General features: G+C 46.9%; 1 protein-coding gene across 1 annotated transcript; it reads right to left on the bottom strand.

Moving 5' to 3' along the window:
• Positions 1 to 262: 262 nt before the first annotated feature.
• On the bottom strand, positions 263 to 19,882 carry LOC130126824 (coiled-coil domain-containing protein 9B). The gene is given in 15 exon segments (XM_056296466.1): positions 263 to 523; positions 988 to 1,070; positions 1,149 to 1,770; positions 1,862 to 1,895; positions 3,019 to 3,115; positions 3,317 to 3,346; positions 3,490 to 3,551; positions 5,642 to 5,709; positions 5,711 to 5,745; positions 5,748 to 5,820; positions 13,906 to 14,031; positions 15,068 to 15,223; positions 15,428 to 15,532; positions 16,229 to 16,336; positions 19,716 to 19,882. Coding segments are annotated over 15 exon segments (1,638 nt in total). The 5' UTR covers positions 19,728 to 19,882; the 3' UTR covers positions 263 to 496.
• Between the last annotated feature and the right edge of the window lie 202 nt (positions 19,883 to 20,084).

Below are 20,084 nucleotides of genomic sequence, written 5' to 3'. Positions count from 1 at the left end.
CGGATTACATTTTTGATTAAAAATACCAATGAGGCAGAATCAGGCACAAGATTAGGTGAAGTTCACTTTCCAGGGCTGCCTGGGTAATGTTGATCGGCAAGCCTCCTTATCAATACCATAAACTATTTCTTCAAATGTAAACAGAGAGAGGCATTTGATGAGCTTGCAATCAAACAGCACACATTTAAGTGCTGAATAATCCAACCAGGCTCATAATGCCAATACTTATAAAGTGCTATTAAGCAAAGTATTTGAGCAGGGATAATGTAGGAAAAACAGCTGTCACCATCCTATCTCAAAATTTCAATCATTGAAAAATACATAGTCCTTACTTTGCTATGTGTTAATGTGACAAAACAATCCCTATGTGTAAACCATAAACAGAATGTATGCAATGAGTCACTGGAAGTAAATGCGGTTTTCGTCTATGAAAAGGCAACGTTCTTCTTCAGTGTTTTGGTTTCAGTATTTCAGACTCTCCCTTTGGCCATGTCCCTCAGACAATCTTTCCATTCTCTCTCGCCTGCAAAATAAACCATTTTAAGAGTTAAAACAGTGGTTTCTTTTAAACAGTCTTCATACATAGCCATTTGCAATTACTCTTTCCCTGGACCCCCCCCCCACTCCACCACCACCACTACTAAACTAAGCCCGAAGCTTTTCTTTCTCCCCGACCTTACTGTAAGTGGGCATATACATTATCAATGCTTCAATAGCCGATGAGATGAACAAGCACTCTCTCATGAGGTGATTTCTACCCCACCTAAACACTACAAGCTACCCTCAGGGGTGGTAAATTCGCTCATGCCAAAATTGGATCATACACTGCTGCTATGCATGTATACTAGACAGGGTTATCACTACAAATCTGTTCACCTTTTCATCCATTTAATTCTTAATCAAATCACCCTTCCCCCTATTCATCCCTCCCTCCCTCCCTCCATCCATCATTTCACCCACGCCACTCCCTCTCTTTCTTTCACGTACCTTCTCAGTGCTGGTGGTGTGTGTCGGATGTGTTCCCCCTGACTCCAGGCTCAGGACAGAGAGAGTGGAGTCTATTAGCTCGTCTATGAAGGAAAAAGAAAATTAGCAAAACGATCAAATACTGTGTCAAAGCATTCAGGCCTACCAGCGCTGTAGAGTACCTGTGTTTCTGTTGCTGATATTGCACTTGGTGTGCTCAACAGGCGGGACAGAGCTCTCTTGTAGAGAGGCACAGGCTTTTTCAGCAGGGGGGCAAACTGCAGGGAACACACTGATTTTTCTAGCACATTCAGCTTCAGAAACAAGGGTTTCAGGTGCCTGCTGCTGGGCAACAACAACAGATTTATACCCCTGGTGCTGTGGTCCACCGACATCTTCCACGGCACTTTCAAGGGGTCGATTTGGACCCTGAACCTCAGGTGTGACGGTGACACTTTTCAATGAGTTCGATCCTCTGGGTTCGGAGCAAACGGGGTCCTGAGAGTCCATGCTGTGACCCACACGGGTTCCTCGGACGAGTTCCTCTGAAAAGCGGACTCTCTTCTCCAGACCTCGAGGGGACGAATCCTCGGCCTTCGTCTGTGTGAGAATGTTCTCTCCACCAGTGGACACTGCCACAGGACTGGAGGGTCCCTCGGAGCTGATGACCACTTCCTCTGACTTGGGTGAGTCAGGGCTGGGAGGCAACTTCCCTTTGGGGTCACCGTCTCTCTGATCATCAGTCTCAGAATCGACCAGGGCGTCGAGTTCCTCCAAGAATTCCTCCAATGAGGTCTCGGGTGTCTGGGGAATTGAAAAAAAAAATCTGATGCTTGTATATTACTCAACATGGGTATAATAGCACCACAGTTATACAATAGTGTTGACCTCTCACCTGCAAGAGCTCTCCTTCCTCATTTGTATCCCATCTGAAAAACGAAAGGTTTTGGTTAGATTATTAAATAACCCAAATGAAGAGTGACTATTAGAATGTGAGGCAACAGACAGCTTAAGATAGCAACACATTTAATGGTTTGACACCTACAGTACAGTGTGCAACCTTGAGGCAAACTGCACATAGAGATGTGAATATTACACAACCAAAGTGAGAGAGATTGAAGAGGGTGAGTGGAAAAAAAGAAAGAGGAGAGAGAACGGAAGAGAGAGGGACAGCAATAACCAGCTCATCACACATACACCTGAGTGTTTTGGTCACAGCTGTTCTAGTCTGAGTGTCCTGTGGGCTGCCTCTCTTCACGCTCGGCTCTTTTCCCATTACAGCGACGGCAGCAGTAGCATCCCAGCCTATTAACAAGGCTCTCTCTGAACAGAGCTGCGTGCCTCTCTCTCTCTCTCTCTCTCTCTCTCTCTCTCTCTCTCTCTCTCTCTCTCTCTCTCTCTCTCTCTCTCTCTCTCTCTCTCTCTCTCTCTGTCTCTCTCTCTCTCTCTCTCTCTCTCTCTCTCTCTCTCTCTCTCTCTCTCTCTCTCTCTCTCTCTCTCTCACCAACCCCCATCGCCATCCACAATTCAGAGATGATGTAAGTCCATCTGGCCCTGCACGCTTTTATACTGAAAGGCAACTAAGCCTCACTTCCATGCCTCTGGTCTTGGAGGATTTCTTGAGGATTTTTTTCCCCCCCGAGATTATGGGCAATGGCTTGTGTGACATATCCTGAAAGCCCTCAAAAATGACGCCGCTCAAAACCAACACAGTAACTCCTTTCACGAGTTTAAAGCAAAGCATACACCAGAGGAAAACAAAACCTAACAGGGCAAGATGTGAGTGAGGCCTTCTGGATTATTCAGGATTCAGCTGCTACAATGGCGACGTGAGGTCCCATGACATCAGGGGGAGTTTCTGTACGTTCGGCCACAGTGTGGGAAAATGAACCGTCTTCCCACATCCGCTGTGACTGTTTCTACAGTTGTCTCCTGACAGTTTGTGGAGACTGTGTCAACAGACGTTTGAAATTCAGATGCTGATTAAAATACTTGTCGTACAGTATCCTCTTAATGTAATGTGCTGTTGGATAATGTTGGCCTGTCACGAACCTTCTGGCCCTTCCTGTCAGACGGTCCTTGCCCTTGGCCTTACTGCTCACCACAGGCACATTTTTAGCCCCCTTGTCCTTGCACCGTGTGTCATGACCTACACAAAACGATATATAAAAGAACAAACAAACATGGCAAGGTCACACAAAGATGCATTTAACCTACAATTCTCAGAAGTTCTTCCTCCAATGACTTGTTGGGAACTGGGGAATTCGAATACACCAAACTTTGGACTATATGCAGTGCTGCAAATAGTGTACTGTGATTATTCTTTTGTGTGCACAACTTTCACAGCTACCTCGCGAGTCGGCATTTGACCTGGAACGTCCTCTTCTCGTGTTTCTTCCACCTGCAACTCAAAGAGTGAATGAATTAAGAGTATCAAGCAATAATGCCATGCTCGGTGAAAACTGTCATTTTGTCAGGTCTTCATGTAGGACCGCTTACTCCCCCATATTCCCCAAATCTGACTGATTGTCTCACCTCTGTTGGGATGTCCCCGGTCTCTATCGGCGAGGGATTTCTCTGAAAACCTGAAACCAGAGGTCCAGTTCTCACATGAGGAACACAGAGCAATGTGCAAAACAGTCCTCGCCATGAACAGGAGAGGCAGATGACAGTGTTGTGTTAACAATAAAACATGCAAATCCCCACGCATGCTAATGCTTGTTTAAGCCTGGATTCATGCAGCGGCTGGGCCGGTTGTCGTTTCATTGTCGGATCTCATTAAACAGGAGCATCCCTTCTGATATTTGGTCATAATCGCTGTTTATTGAAGTTGTTATGCTGTGCGGAGAGAAAGAGGGGGAGTGTGGACTAGCTCAGTGGGTCACAGCCCTACACGCCACATCTATTGAAAACATCTGAATTGTTGAATCAAAAAGACATTTCCTCTTCTATTCTTACCCAGGGGCCTTGTTAAACCTTGCCAAAAAAGGAAAGGCATTTCATCCCTAGCTAAAAATAGTTGCTCACCCCCTTTTCTCTTTACAGTTAGATGCTTTCTTAACAACACATCCATTTACCCTGCGAGTGGGTCACTTTGGACACTGAAACCAGACCTGTTTGAAATCTAACAAAGTATAGAAAGAATGGCTGGTATATTTTTCCTGAAGCTAATGAGCTTTCTGGTCTACGTTGTGCGATATTGCACAGAAGCGAAATAGCAGGTGCTCAAAACGTCACGTACATTAAGCGGGGCGAGCTCGCAAGCCAACTTTAATATTAGATCAAGCCATGTTCTCAAACATAAATAGATTGAATCTGTTTATGTTTTGGCATTCGCAAAAGGATCATGTAATACAGAGATAAGAACGAGCTTCACTCAAAATCTTTTTTTTAAAAAAACTCCCAGAGCGCTGGACCAAAATGATGACTTATTAATTAGGAAAAGGCCGCACTTTGCGTAAAAATCTGATTGTGCAAAGTGCGGCCTTTTCCTGCTTCCTTAACAAAAGATACCAGGTCTGAGATATATCATCTGGACTTTGAGGAAAAAAGCAGCTTTGTGTCTTTGCAATGAAATAAACACTTCCATTTCCTTTTTTCCCCCCAATTGGACTTGGCCAAGCCATCCCGGTTGCTGCTCCATCCCCTCTGCCAATCCAGGGAGAGCTACAGACTACCACATGCGTCCTCTGATACATGTGGAGTCGCCAGCCGCTTCTTTTCACCTGACAGTGAGGAGTTTTGCCAGGGGGACGTAGCATGTGGGAGGATCACACTATTCCCCCCAGTTCCCCCTCCCCCCCAAACAGGCACCCCAGCTGACCAGAGGAGGCTCTAGTGCAGCGACTAGGACAAGAACCCACATCCGGTTTCCCACCCACAGACACAGCCCATTGTGTCTGCAGGGACGCCCAACCAAGTCAGAGGTAACACGGGGATTCAAACGAGCGTTCCCCGTGTTGGTAGGCAATGGAATAGCCTGCTACGCTACCCGGACACAGGGTTAACTTCCATTTCCAACGCAATGTTTCTCATCGAATACGACGCTGTTTCCATTGTAACTGCAAAAAACACACCCACTTACTATATGTCCAGCTTCTTTGATTAGCCCTTTATGAAACTGTGCAAAAAAAATGAATTTGGCTGATAGTGCTGCAACATTATCTATACCCTGTGACTTGATTTGATTTAGCCTTGTGACATGAGGATCATGTGGTAGGGCACTGCATGCAGACACCTTATATAATGAATTACTTCACTAAATCTAACTAGAAACAGTCAAGACCCACCGTGTTTTTATAAGCTCACAATACAATCTCTTTTCAGCTTTAGTAATATCAAAAGGAAATAAAGATGAGATCTGATTTTGTTGGCCAGATATCCATATTTATAAGCCTTGATACTCAAATCGTGCAAATCCGAAAAGGCGATTAGGTTGATGTGGTGGTGACTAAGTAGATCACATTAAGCAAGCAAGTAGAGGTGAGCAAAAAAAAAAACAAATGCAAATAAATAAAAGAGTGAGCCAGTATGTAAAAGAAGAGGAGTGCTCAAACACAGATGACAGCAAACCAAGCAGTCGAACACACGCCAACACAAAATGAAAGGAGCGACACACGTAAGGACACACAAGTACAAAATGGTGTGGGGAAGCTGAGCGGGAGAGAAATCTTACATGTTTTCTGTTTTGTCCATGTCCCATGCCCGCCTCCATTGGCCTTTGGAGTTCTTGTGGCGTGCCACCCCTCTCCCTGTCGATCTGCTCGCGCTCCCTCTTCACCGCAGGTACTCCTCCTGCTCCTCCTTCGACGTGGGGATTGTGAGGTCCGTGCAGGTCTGCTGGCTCTCCGACTCCTTGGGAGAAACAATGACAGATGGGTGTATCATGCAAACCAAATGTTTGCATGAAAAGAGTCAGTTTGGAAACTGTTTGGAAGCACTTAGTAAATTTTGTTTTTATTTACTCTATAGGTGAAACAGGGTTTGGGTCATTGAAGGCTGGCACCAAATCCAGCAGGCATTGAGCATAAATGCAGGAGGATATCCTGGGCAGGGTATCCAGTCTATCGCATTATGCACACAGACACATTCACACCTCTGGGCAAATTATTCTCAAATTCGACTAACCTGCGTGTCTTTGGAGTGTGGGAAGAAAGCCATGCAAACCGGGGAGAACATGCAGACTCCACAACCTGAACTGGGTTCCAACCCAGGACCCTCTGCTATGTATGAAGCAGTAGTGCTAACCATTAAGCCACCATGTTACCAGTAAATATACACATTATACTTGTGACTTTTATTATTAGGAAGAGAAGCAGAAGTTGTAGTGAAAATAGTAGTATATTCAGTTAAGTCAATGTTACGAGGTTCCCCTAAGTTGCTGTCGAAATTGTGAAATCATTATAATGGAACAAATCTTTGTAAATGGTCGTGTAGTAGCAGTAGTGTTAGTGTCAGTAGTAGTAGTAGTAGTAGTAGTAGGTCTTCATCATGATGATGATTAAGAGTAGTGGTGGTGGTAGTAGTAATAGTAGTAGTAGTAGTAGGAGCAGTAGTAGTAGTAGTAGTAGTGGTAGTAGTAGAAGTAGTAGTAATCATGATGCTGATGACTAGTAGTAGTGTGGTAGTAGTAGTAGTAGTAGTAGTAGTAGTAATAGTAGTAGTGGTAGTGTCAGTAGTAGTAGTAGTAGTAGTAGCTAGTAGGTCTTCATGATGATGATGAGTAGTAGTGGTGGTGGTAGTAGCAATAGTATTCATAGTAGTGGTAATAGTAGTAGTAGTGGTAGTAGTAGTAATCATGATGATGATGATGAGTAGTAGTAGTGTAGTAGTAGTAATAGTAGTAGTAGTAGTAGTAGTAGTAGTAGTGGTAGTAGTGTCAGTAGTAGTAGTAGGTCTTCATGATGATGATGAGTAGTAGTGGTGGTGGTAGTAGCAATAGTATTCATAGTAGTGGTAGTAGTAGTAGTAGTAGTAGTAATCGTGATGATGATGATGATGAGTAGTAGTGGTGGTGGCAGTAGTAATAGTAGTAGTAGTAGTAGTAGTAGTAGTAGTAGTAGTCATAATGGTGGTAGTTGTAGAATTATCAAAATAACAACTGGCTTTTTCTTTACGTCAACAACCTGTTGTCATTAGTGATGAGGAAGCAGTGATGAAGCACAGGCATGTGTGACTTGCCAAATTTAGCTAAACTAACAACTGCTAAGTACATTCACTGCTAGCTAGAGCTCTTATACAAATAACATATCTCGAGAATTATTCTTTACTCTGATGGCAGCAATGAAGGCAGCCAACCTACTAATACCCTGAGACCAACCACGGGTGGTCTCCACAAATAACCACAGATTGTCTCCAAACCAATTAATATCAGCAAAAGCAATAATACAAGCGGCAGGGGTTCGGGTGAGACAAAAAGTGATTCATAAAGGAGGAAGATAAACCAAGGGACAGGATGAGCCTTGGCGTTCATGTCACTGAGTTCTCACACCTCGTCTCAGCTGTGTCTTATGATTGTTTGCTGTAAATACTAATTACTGCTTTTGGCCATCATTGTATTGTAACCACAAACATCTCAAGTCTGTCCAACAAGACGGGTGCAAAATAATGAAATTCTCTGGAACAAAAAAAAGTAGCTCAAGAGAAGTCCGATATTTTGAAAACACATGCTCCTCTTCTCCACTCAGATCTACCCCTTACTTATTGATTTTAGTGATAAGGTTTAAAAACCTGCTAGGCTAGGCGTCCGGATAGCGTAGCGATGTATTCCGATGCCTACCAACATGGGGCTCGCTGGTTCGAATCCCTGTGTTACCTCCAGCTTGGTCAGGCGTCCCTACAGACACAATCAGCTGTGTCTGCGGGTAGGAAGCCGGATGTGGTATGTGTCCTGGTTGCTGCACTACCGCCTCCTCTGGTTGGTCGGGGCGCCTGTTCGGGAGGGGGGTAGCATAGCATGATCCTCCTACACGCTACGTCCCCCTGGCGAAACTCCTCCTCACTGTCAGGTGAAACAAAGCAGCTGGCAACTCCACATGTATAGGAGGAGACATGTGGTAGTCTGCAGCCCTCCCCGGATTGGCAGAGAGGGTGGAGCAGCAACCGGGACGGCTCGAAGAGTGGGGTAATTGGACAGGTACAATTGGAGAGGAAAAGGGGGGAAACTGCGAGGCTGTTTTTAGAGGCAGTTTTCAGGTACGGTCTTTATCACATTAAGACAGAGGTCTGTGCGTTCTGCTTGCAAAGGGACTTGAATGGACTTCAGCCACAAATACGCATAAGCTCAAAGGGTAACCACCTAAGAGGCTGGTGAATTCAGAGACAGGGCTTGTCACTGTTTGGTGTTTGCAGAGGCAGTAGGGACGGCATGTTGCGATCTGGAAGAAAATTAAAACACGCAGAACAAAATCAATGTGCCACCACACATTCTTACACCCACCAGCTGCTAGAATCATTAAAGAAAAAAGTTTAAAAAACAGGTTTACAGAGGTAGAGCAAACATGGCTGCAGAAAAGAAACACAGAGAGAGACAGACAGACACACAGAGAGAGAGAGAGACAGAGAGAGAGCGAGAGAGAGAGAGAGAGAGAGAGAGAGGAGAGAGAGAGAGAGAGAGAGAGAGAGAGAGAGAGAGAGAGAGAGAGAGAGAGAGAGAGAGAGAGAGAGAGAGAGAGAGAGAGAGAGAGAGAGAGAGAGAGAGAGAGAGAACAGAATGTTTCCCTCTCAGGATGTGCACCAATCAGGGACAGGTAAACATGGTGCCTTCCTGGATGTGATTATGGAAGAACATAGTGTCTGTGCTTATCCTTCTGTTTTCCATCTCTCTCTCTCTCCTCCCTCTCCTCTCTTCCTGGAGGTCTCATGGGCCAAAGGGAGCACACATCTCACATGCTCCAACAGGCTCCCGCTGCCACCCCAGCCACCCTGCTATTAGTCCTTTTCAATTTCTCGCCTCCACAGGGTCTCCACGGGGAGTGCGGCGCGGGGACCTTCACACCCAGCCTCAGCTGGACCAGCCAGCAGGCTCACCGGGTGTCGTGTAAGCGTCATGACACACCACCTTAAGAGTGCTGCGCCAGCCTCTTCTCGGCGTTACGCTTCATCCTAATGTCCGTGTCAGCGATTTGACCATGGTGAAGTAAACTCGTGCATTGTGAAATCTCTATAAGCGCGTCTGTTCTATCCGGTACTATGCATCCTCTAGGAGCCGTGTAGGCCTGGCCAGCCCTGGAGAACATCACATAAAGGTTTGTATTTGTTAACCAAAACAGCAAAACCGAGGGCTGTCCAACCTCGCCAATTATGTAACGCTTCCAAAAAACTACAGCTGCATAACACAGAGACATAAACAGTGTCACGGGTCACGTGGCTTGCCGTGGGCCTCCGGAGCCTGCTCTGGCTGCCTCCTCGGTTAACCTGTTCATCACACATCGGATCGGCTGGACGGCTCTGAGCTGCTCCAGCAAACCAGCGCCAACACAGGAAAACACACACAGCCAGGGGAAGGGGACGGGAGCACGCGTGGACGTGCCTATAGACGTGCCCTGTCCCAGCCAATGAGAGGGGAGGGAAAAGGAAAGAAGAGAGAGTTGACATGCCATCGATTTCGAGCCAAAGGCCAAAAAATGACTTGGAATATGCATAATTACAGTCTCTCCTTGTCTACTTTCTTCCTTAAGTGTCGGATTCAACCTAAGTATTACTTGAAATGGAAGAAGCCCAAAACACAGTGTAAATTGATTTTTTTTTCTCCCTCTTCACCTAAAACAGAAATCGTTGCGTGAAAATAACTTCCTCCAGCTTTGTCTCCAAGACCCTGTGACTCAACAGAGGGATTGCCGTAAGTCTTACCGGTTCAAATTCGATTATGTAATACCTAAATATGTGCATTTAATATTGTTTTTACTATGGACATATGTGGATCCCCCCAAATTTGGGGTCTTCAAATGGCCAGTTTGTACTAAATTATATGTTATGGGCCCTTAAGAGCGTGCAAGACAAAAAAATGTAACATTTTTTCTATCTCTCATCTGATCAGAAGTGCACGTGAGGGGGTTAACAACCAATTTAACATGGCTTTTCCGAGTGAGCGATCCCCCTGCTGCGGGTACTGATGCCGTGAAACGGTTGCAGCAAATCACGTGAGGACGCAAGCTCATCCAGGTATTCGGAGACCCACACTGCCCCCAAGTGGACAAATAACATCATAGCCTAATTTGGTGCTACGCATGTCCGAAGACGCGGAACCTCACTTGCAATTTCCTGGGGCGGAAGTTAATTTATTTAAAAAAATTGCCGGCTCATTGCAGACAGGGTTTTTTTGGGGGTTTTTTCTCGTGAGTTTTATATCCATCAGAGGAATTATGGTGCGTTTCTGTCTGCAAAGTAGTGCTCTGGCAAACAGATGCGATTATTCATGTCGGCAGTAGCAGCAGCAGCAGCAGCAGCAGCAGCAGTCTCGTGAGCGGTGGGAGAGAGAGGCTGCAGCAACCAGTTAGATTGATTTATTACACCTCAGAGACAACGACGCACACATACACGCTCACCATCCACATCCAAACATGCCCGCTGGAGCACACACACACATGCAAAAAAAACAAAAACCAAACCAACAACATCTGACTAGCGTGCCCGCCCCCCCCCCTCTCCCTCACTCTCTCTCACACAGACACACACACTTTCTCTCGCTCACTCACTCTCTTTTCTGTATCACCCTCCTCCTGTCTCTCCCTTTATCTCTGACCCTTGGCTGGCACCTTGCCAGGCCTCTCCCCTTGGTGGCATAATGAGTCTATTCAGAGTGAAAAGGCAGTTGAATGTTAATTAGATTAAATCACTCTTTTCAGGATGGTGGGAATGGAGAGACAATGTGGCAGAGCCCCTCAGACTCCTCAAGGCTCGGGGAGGGGGAACAAGCACTGGAAAGAGGCAGCCGGCAGCCAGGACTCCCTATAACACCGCCCCCCCCCCCACACACACACACACACCTCCTTTCTCAAACCCTTTTCCCCTCTCCCTCACGATCCCCCCCTCCCTCTCCAGTGAGAGCCTAGCCAAGAGGTAGTCCTATTTCCAGCCATGACGCTTTTTGCATAGGGTGCACCATAATACCACCCACCCCTTTCCCCTGAGTCATTATCAGCATCTTCCCCGTTGTTCATTGTCTCTACACATGCAAACACCCACAAACACAGACACACATGCACACACCTTAAAGTGTTTTGGAAGACATCTTAGCATGTGAGAGTACACCAGATGGCTCAGTATTCTGTAATTTCCCTATTTTTACCTGCCGCTGTTGCCAATTTAGCAAGAGCATCTCATAAATCAGATTGAGCAAGGGTGGTTATGTAGACAGCAGCCACATGGAAAGCAGGACTTTTGCTGTGCTTAACAGATGACTGATGCCGCCGCCCGCCATTCATTGGAGTGCTGGCCATCGTTCAAGTGCTGATTCAGTCTCCATTTTAAATAAAAGGGGAGGGGGGGCGACTGAATGCCGAAATGCAGACAAGAGAACAACATGTTCAGTCCAGAGATTTAGTTCACATTTGCTCTTATGGGCCGGTGAACAGTGCTTGAAATGTTGGCCATTATGCAGCGGCAGACCCGCAAGAATACACGGACAAATACAAAAACCCGCACATGCACGCACACACCCCTGCACACTTCGAATAAGCCACTGTCTCATGCAACTGCTAATCATAGTCTGACAGCGTTTGTGTTTTCAGTGAATGAGGATCAGCTGCCTGAGCCCTATGTCAGATCACCGATTTCACAGCTTGTATGTGTGGAAGTGTGTGTGTGCATGCGTGTGTGTGTGTGTGTGTGTGTGTGTGTGTGTGTGTGTGTGTGTGTGTGTGTGTGTGTGTGTGTGTGTGTGTGTGTGTGTGTGTGTGTGTTTGTGTGTGTGTGTGTGTGTGTGCATGCCTGTCAGACTGCAGGCAGAGCATGAGCAGCTGTTCCAGAGTCTCTGCATATCCAAAGAGCCTAAAGTCAGTGACAGTGTGGCATTTCGCAGAGCAGCCGGTGGTACTGCATGTGTCCATGTGTACCTCTGCCTGTGTGTGTCTTAAACCTGAGCTCTGCCAACAAAAAAAGTCCACTACATCTGTTTGTGTTACAAAATAATAATACAAGTGGAGCGATCAGCCTATCCACACAAGACACATTGGGGCATCTATCTGCTTTTCTTGGACCTGCAGGGATGTCGTGACCTTTACAAGATGTTCCATACAACCAAAAACAACCCCAGGCTATTTAACGCTCCTTTCGCTAAAAATACAGCAGAAGCTTTTAGGAGGCGGCCACACAAATCAAAAAGATTAAATCCTTGGACATTAAACCACCGAGGGGTAGATACAGACAGATGTAACGATCTGATTTATGAGTATTGTGGATTCGTCCGAACTTGACAGCACGGCTTAATAAACGGCTCTCCACTAAGACTCATACTTACACAGCTTAACAGACTGACGCCTCGCTAAGATCAGACTTCACAAAGCATCTTGTCTGGTCTCATCTGGTGTGACGAATTGCTCTTGGAGCTAAACATATATCAGAGACTAAGGGTATGATCATAGACTTCAGAACTCACGCTTCAGTCTGTGAGACTACGATCATGGTCTACAGACCAGGTGGTGGACTGCATACTAAACAAAGTTAGCATGAGATGATCCACTTCACCCATGCATGGCACTTTTAGCTCTTGAGTGATAGGGTGAGTGAGAGAGAGAGAGAGAGAGAGAGAGAGAGAGAGAGAGAGAGAGAGAGAGAGAGAGAGAGAGAGAGAGAGAGAGAGAGAGAGAGAGAGAGAGAGAGAGAGAGTGTGTGTGTGTGTGTGTGTGTGGAAGCACTTTATCACCTTGTTGTGATGGAGAAGCTTGCGTGATCCTGAGATCCCAAGAGCAATGCTGTCTGGAGCTATGCTCCTGGTAGGGTCACCCATGGCGGTAAGGTCAAGGGGGAGGTCCCTGACAAAGAGCAATCCAACCAAGACCTCAGTGGTGGAACAGGCGGGGGTGATGGCTGACTTTAGGGAAGCATCACAACGGCTGGGAAGGCGGATGAAGGCTGCAGCAGAAATGGGCCCCCAGTCATCTTGGACTCCATGCCACTGGATCCTGACCCAGATCTTCTGTCAAGGACCATGCGGTGGCTGTCTGTTCACCAGTCTCCCCAAGTTAAACAAAGTCATGCACAGGCGTCCTCCCCTACATTGCACCAAAGTATGGGGATCGTGGAACGGCCTCTACAGCCATCTGAAGACCCACAAGTAGACAACCCAACGGAGAGGACAGTCATACTCACTTCGAGTGACTGCCTATGATGATGATGGTGTGTAGAAGCACTTTGTCATGACCTTCTTATGAGCTCTTATACTCTGATACTATTTTTGATACTATATGATTGATCATACTTGTTTCGATGTATTTTGTTTTGATGTCTTTGAATCTGTATCACTGTGATGTCGTGTTTTTAACTCTGGAACGCTGAATGTCCTGTCTGCGCAACAAATTATCCTTTGGTACCAATAAAGAAACCTTGAATCTTGTGTAACAATACAACACTACAGCCCTGCAGGTTAGCCAAGCATGGCCACACCGGCCCACACTCAATCTACACCACTGGGACGTCTCCATTCCCAGACCAGCCCAACCAGTATATCACCACGCAGGTCCACCCCCTGTCCAGAAACCATTGTGCTCTGTCACTGGGGGGATGTGGCTGGGTGCCATGTCTGACATCTATGTAAAGCACAATGGCACAGTTTGAGGGGATGGACACTGGGAGAGAAGAGAGTAGAAACACACAGGACCGGCTGTGTCTGTGTTCCTTCATGCGCTAATGCCAGCTAGCACTGCACGCAGATGAGAACTACAGCATTAAAGGCACGACAGAGCATGTGATGCTAACCTTTGCTGCTGTGTCTCTTTTGGCCGTGTGGGATGACTGCTTCCCTTTCCCGGCTGTCTCCACCCGTTCCTCCTGCCCATCCTCGACAGGGCCTTTCACCTCCGAGGGACCTGGCCTCCTCTCCACCCTCTCGCTCACCACCCTTTTACCCTGGGAAGGCAGTTATTTTGCATTGTTACATTATTATGATCTAAGTTTCAGATGGCAATGCATCTGTATCGACCAGCGCTGAACTGCAACTGAAAAGAACGGAGAGGCGGCAAAGAAAAGTCTCTGCTTTTCGGAGAATCCTCAATAGTTCTTGGTCAGCCGTACAACATTTTCCAACATCCATCATACCATTATTATTTTTTTGGACCCCCCCCTTTTTCTCCCCCAGTTGTACCCATCCAATTACCCCACTCTTCCGGGCCATCCCGGTCGCTGCTCCACCCCCTCTGCCAAGCCAGGGAGGGCCGCAGACTACCACCTGTCTCCTCCGATACATGTGGAGTCACCAGCCACTTCTTTTCACCTGACAGTGAGGAGTTTCACCAGAGGGACATAGCGCAAAGGACAATCATGCTATTCCCCCCAGTTCCCCCTCCCCCTGAACAGGCGCCCCGACCGACCAGAGGAGGCGCTAGTGCAGCAACCAGGACACATACCCACATCTATCTTCCCACCCGCAGACACGGCCAATTGTGTCTGTAGGGACGCCCAACCAAGCCGGAGGTAACACGGGGATTCGAACTGGTGATCCCCGTGTTGGTAGGCAACGGCATAGACCGCTATGCCACCTGGATGCCCCATCATACCATTTTTAATGAAGCAAATGGAAAAGGTGTGTTCAAAGTGGGCCTATTTAGACCGATCACTCAACAGTGTTGTTGTTTGAGTGTTGTCTCACCAGTTGTGAAAAAGTTGAATCTGGCAGTAATAATAGTTACTGTATCGACCAGAATCAGAATACTTTCTCAATTTTCCCTCGGGGATAAGTAAAGTATTCTGATTCTGATTCTGATTAATAACATACCTTACACAACAGTGGCAACCCTCTTTGCTAAGACTCTTTTTTCCCTGATTTATCACTCAACTTTTCATTTGCTACAGAAAACTCCGGATTGACGATGTGAACTTTATTTTTCCTTTTTCACTTGAAATGACATATAACAGTCCATGCAGAGTTTTGGTTTTTTGTTTCTACCTTTTTTCCAGCCATGGTGACTGTTAGCTGTTTCCTGCGTCCTCGTCCTGAGCCCAGCTGTGGTCCCTCTCCCACCTTGTCATTTTTCGCCTCCTGCGGCTCTTTCGTAGTCGGTGAACCTCCGCTGCATGGCTTAGTCACCACCACGCGCGCATCCTGCTCCCGGCCAAAGCAAACGGGATGACGTTACAAAAAATTCCAACAGCATCTGACATGTTCTCATCATCACAACAAGATAAGTGACTATGAGCTATTGATGATAGCCCAGCCCATGTCAAAATGGTACCCTGCGCACCAATACTGGTGTCAGGTCAAAGAACATTGGTCTAGTCTCCACATTTTCTCACTGCAGACACTCACACTGGTTGACTTGGTGATTGTGATGGTGAGGTCATCAGCTTTGCCCTTGCGGCTCTGCAAGGCCATTCCCTCTTCTTCAGCTCTCTTCCTGTCCTCCTCCACCTCCTATCCATAACCAAAGTGAAATCAATGAATTTCAAAAACAAAGTGCTGCACGAGTCTTGACCACTAATGATGTCAAAATCCAGCTCAACCATGTTTCCTTCAGGGGCCATGCTGGTGTTTTTGCATGTTTTCGTATATTCCGCATTACTCTCGTCCATTTCCCAATGCATACCATAGCATTTAAGATATTTAAATAATTTTACCAACTTTTTTTAATTCAAGCATTCATTTCCTAGATTCTCTGGTGAAGACATACATTCTGCCATGGCTTTCCCTCTTGTAACTTCTGCTGAGCTGTCATGAACGCACCACGCCGGGCAGCTCCTCAACTCAACCCATGTTTTCAACTGCGCTATCTGGCAATGACAGTGTAACTTTGCCAAAAAGTTAAGGGCGATGAATTGTTGACCGTGATGGATTACCTATCTCAAGCGAGTTTCAAATCTCTGCAAGTTGATGTTCAGACCACACTAAAATGAATGGAAACCAATGAGGAACAAGGAAAAACACTCACAAAATGAGTAGAAAATTGCTTTGGATGTGCAATGTGTAGTATATTTATAGTATTATAGTATAAAGTGTACACGATTTGTAGCATATGGGCTAAAACATGCAAAAACCCCAGTATGGCTCTTTGAGGCTGATCATACCAATAAGCTAATCAGATTATTTTGAGGCATGGAGGACTGTTCTCACCTGGTACCTCTTCATGAGCGCTTCATTCTTCCTGCGGAGGGCCTCGATCTTCTTGTCTAGCTCTGCGTCTCTCTCATGATCCCTCTTGGGCATCATGTCACTGGGGGTCTGAGAGGGCATACACAGGATGCAGATCAACCAGTGTAATACAGCATAATACAACCATCATCATGGCTACATGCGGCTGCCCACATGAACAGATAACCTTCACCTTTCTAAAACGGGTCTGCAGTTTGCATGTGTGCAATCTGTTTGGTCTGTGAAAAGTTATAGCAGCCTGGTATTTACTGGTGGCCCACGCATATTTGCTGCAATCTTAACCAGCTGTGATTGAAAGAATTCATGCAAAAACTGAAAAATAAGCAAAACTTGATTTTAAAACGGGCCGCTTGCAAACAGAGGAAATGCTTAGGCTGCAAGGTGAAAAGTCACAGCTACTTACAGATGGACAAGGAGCACAGAGTGTAAAATCTTGTCCCTGTCTTTCTGTGTGTTGCAGTAACACACGACACGCTGGCATGCCCTCACGCCAACAGATGGAGTGTTCGTTATGGGGCTCAGTTACACAGTGTGGGAACGCATATGCAGGGCATCCTGAACATCCTGATGCCGTCAGTAAGCATGCCTTACCACACGGCAAGGGACCCCTCACCCCTGCCTTTCACCCCCCCCCCATAAAAGCCTCCATGTGGTCTCTTCGTGCTGTAACCGAGTGCGTCTAAACACTAATTGTGTCTCTTGAAACTGCATTACCAAACATGAAGGACGCATATTCAATATGGCCACTATCTTAAGCATCAATTTGTATTCCAGATGACTTAAATATTACAGACAGGCTTAATATGATAGACTTGAGGTATAACTATAAGGGAATCGCAACCTCCAAAGTAGCCCACTTCCTAGAAAGGCCTCTTAATTCCTCTGACCTACAGCAACCTTATGATCTGCTGTGTCTAACCCGGTCTGTCTAGTCCATCTTGAAGGACTGCATGGGTTGGATGTTTGAAAGGCGGTGTGTTGCTGTATCTTCAAATGTCTGCAGAGAGGACTTGGGGGCAGATCGTGCAAGAAATTAAATGAAGAATACCCCTCCTGCAACACATGGGGTTAAAAGAGTAACACAGCCTTCTTTTAAGTACAGCTCATGGGGGTACCTCGGCATATGTCTTATGTCATCACTGGACTCTCGTCAATGGCATGTTTCATTTTTGCTCGCCTACTTTCCTGTCTGGCTTTCTTATATGTCATTCGGCATTGCAGTAAAAATGCCTCCTATCCACAACGCTCACCTATGGAGAGGTGACATTGCATTTCATACCTTATGCACAACATAGAATATTTCTTTATGCGTGCTTTGATACCGCAGTGGTTAGGGCACGGTGGCACAGTGGTTAGCGCTGTCGCCTCACAGCAAGAAGGTCCTGGGTTCGAACCCCGGGGCTTTCCAACCTTGGGGTCATCCCAGGTCGTCCTCTGTGTGGAGTTTGCATTTTCTCCCCGTGTCTGCGGTGGGTTTTCTCCGGGTGCTTCGGTTTCCCCCGCCATCAAAAAGACATGCATGTTAGGGTTAATACCCCCGTCTGTGCCCCTGACCGAGGCAATGGCAAGACGAACTGCAGTTGGTCCCCAGGCACAGCACGGCGGCTGCCCACTGCTCCCAGCTGCACAGCTAGGAGGGGTCAAATGCAGAGCATAACTTCCCCCATGGGGATAAATAAAATATCTCTCTCTCAAATCTCAGATACAGAATATGGCTTTAAATACACGCATTATGAGCTACGGTGGTGATGTAGTACTGATAAACCTCTTTGACCAAACCGCCCGCTCGCTCTCAGCGCTGTCATGTCAGACCGGGGCAGACAAAAGCACTTCACGGTGCTCAGAGAGGTAGAGTCATCTCATATCGCCTGTGGGATGCGAGACGAAAAGATTTAATCTGGCACTCAGACAACAGACAACACGATAACACAAAAATGGCTGTTTAGGAAAAAAAAAAGTCACCTCCTAAGCCACAAAGTCAAATTGAGGCAAGGCCTTTCCCCTTTATGTTAACACCCCTGAACATTATCCACAGTTGAGGAGAGTTGAACTCACTTCGTAGTAAAACCAGAACACTGCCAAAAAAGCCAAGCTTCAGTTGTTACTCTCTCTAGGCTACGCCAATAGCGACTATGGGCGTTTCCGGCACGTTTGCAGCAAAAACACAAATAAAAGCCAAACACTGATGACAGAACGAGAAAGAGAAGCAGCAGACATGCCAAACTCTCTGGGTCCGTCAGTCACACTCCAGTGTTATTCCAGCGAGGACAAACGAGAATCATCGCTGCACTCGCGTGACATTCGGTCAAACAAAGAGCAATGAGTCATGTCTGCCGTGGACGCACAGATCCAGACACCATCACCTCTGAATTCCAGGATCCCTCCATGCTTCTCCATCAGCACCACTATCAACGCCTGCAAAAGTACGGCATGCTCTTCCCTGGGTTCAGTTTCAGCCAATTTGTCACTTCAAACCATCACTATCAACAGCATATTTCCATCAGAGGAGCTTGTCACATATGGTTCAACTAGCCGAAATCTGGTTGGGGATATTTGACTGTATTGCACTGTTTGCCCTGTAATCAGTTGTCAGCACAATTCTCTATTCAAACAAACAAAAAAGGGTTCAAATCCACTATCTGGTAGCATCTCCGGCTATACTGCTAAACAAAGCCTACAAAACAGTGAGTGAGAGAGAGAAAAGTTAGCACACACTCACAGAGGTGGAGGGTGGGGAGGTGACTAGCTGCTTCTGGTTGTCAGGGTATCCAAACATAACAGACCATGAGGACATACCACCAGGAATAGGAGCGAGGGAGAGACGCACTGCCTATTCTCAATCTCAGCGAGGCTGATGGCGCAGCCGGAAAAAATATCTCCTTTCTCTCAGCCGGAGGAGCCCCCGTCTAGCTAAGTGTGGTGAAATGCGTTGTGGGGATGAAATCCCTCAGGGTTTTCGGGGTGCATCCCCTTTCCATTGCTTGTGTAGCTGTCTGATTGTGTAGTGGGGAGGCAGGTCCGCTTGTAAACACACACATGCACATGCACGTAGACACGCACAAAAACACAATCACAAAACACACAGAGAAGCTGTGGTTCTGCCAGCACCCATGTCCGGACAGGCGGGGCGGGGGGTTTGGGGGGGTTCTAGCTGCAGAAAGAAAGCTCTCTCCCTGCCCAGTGTTCCTACCACCTACAGGAGCCACTGCAGGGGAAAGAGCCAGCGGGGAGGTGATGAAACAGAGCGACGGACTGACTGGGCTGCATTTAGCCACAGCTAAATGTTCAGCAGTAGAACAGGAGGGAAAGAGAGAGAGAGGGAGAGGGAGAGCAGAGAAGGGAACCTAACACCAGACACGCTGAGACAGAAACAGCGAGAAGGAGTATGAAATCTACATAGGGAGAGAGCCTGGGATCAGAGAAGAGGAAAAGGAGAGTGAACACTCACGGGTCTTTCCATGTCAGCGGTAAAAGCTGGGCTGGGTCCAAACACAAGGCAGCCGAGGTGGCAGAGAGGGCTGCCTGGAGTCGGTGATCATGCCTAGATTACAATGAGCCAAGTTGGGCCAGCAGCCAAGATGTCTAACAAATGCACAGAGCTCCCCTGTTAACTGATTTCGCTGCACCCACCCGTTCCCCTCTCTCGCTCTCTCTCTCCCTCTCTGTTTCTCTCTCGCTCTCCCTCCAGCCCTCGCACCCCCCTTTCTACATGCCCTCTCCCTCTTTTTTTTCGTTCAGAGCACTTGTTCTCCCCCCTCCTCACTTGTCCTCTTCTCTGTGCGTGCTGGTTAAATACTGCCCCCCCATACTCATGCTG

Source organism: Lampris incognitus, chromosome 16, assembly GCF_029633865.1.
Source record: "Lampris incognitus isolate fLamInc1 chromosome 16, fLamInc1.hap2, whole genome shotgun sequence".
Taxonomy (NCBI): Eukaryota; Metazoa; Chordata; class Actinopteri; order Lampriformes; family Lampridae; genus Lampris; species Lampris incognitus.
The sequence above is the reverse complement of the archived record's forward strand: the minus strand, read 5'-3'. Positions and strand labels throughout refer to the sequence as shown.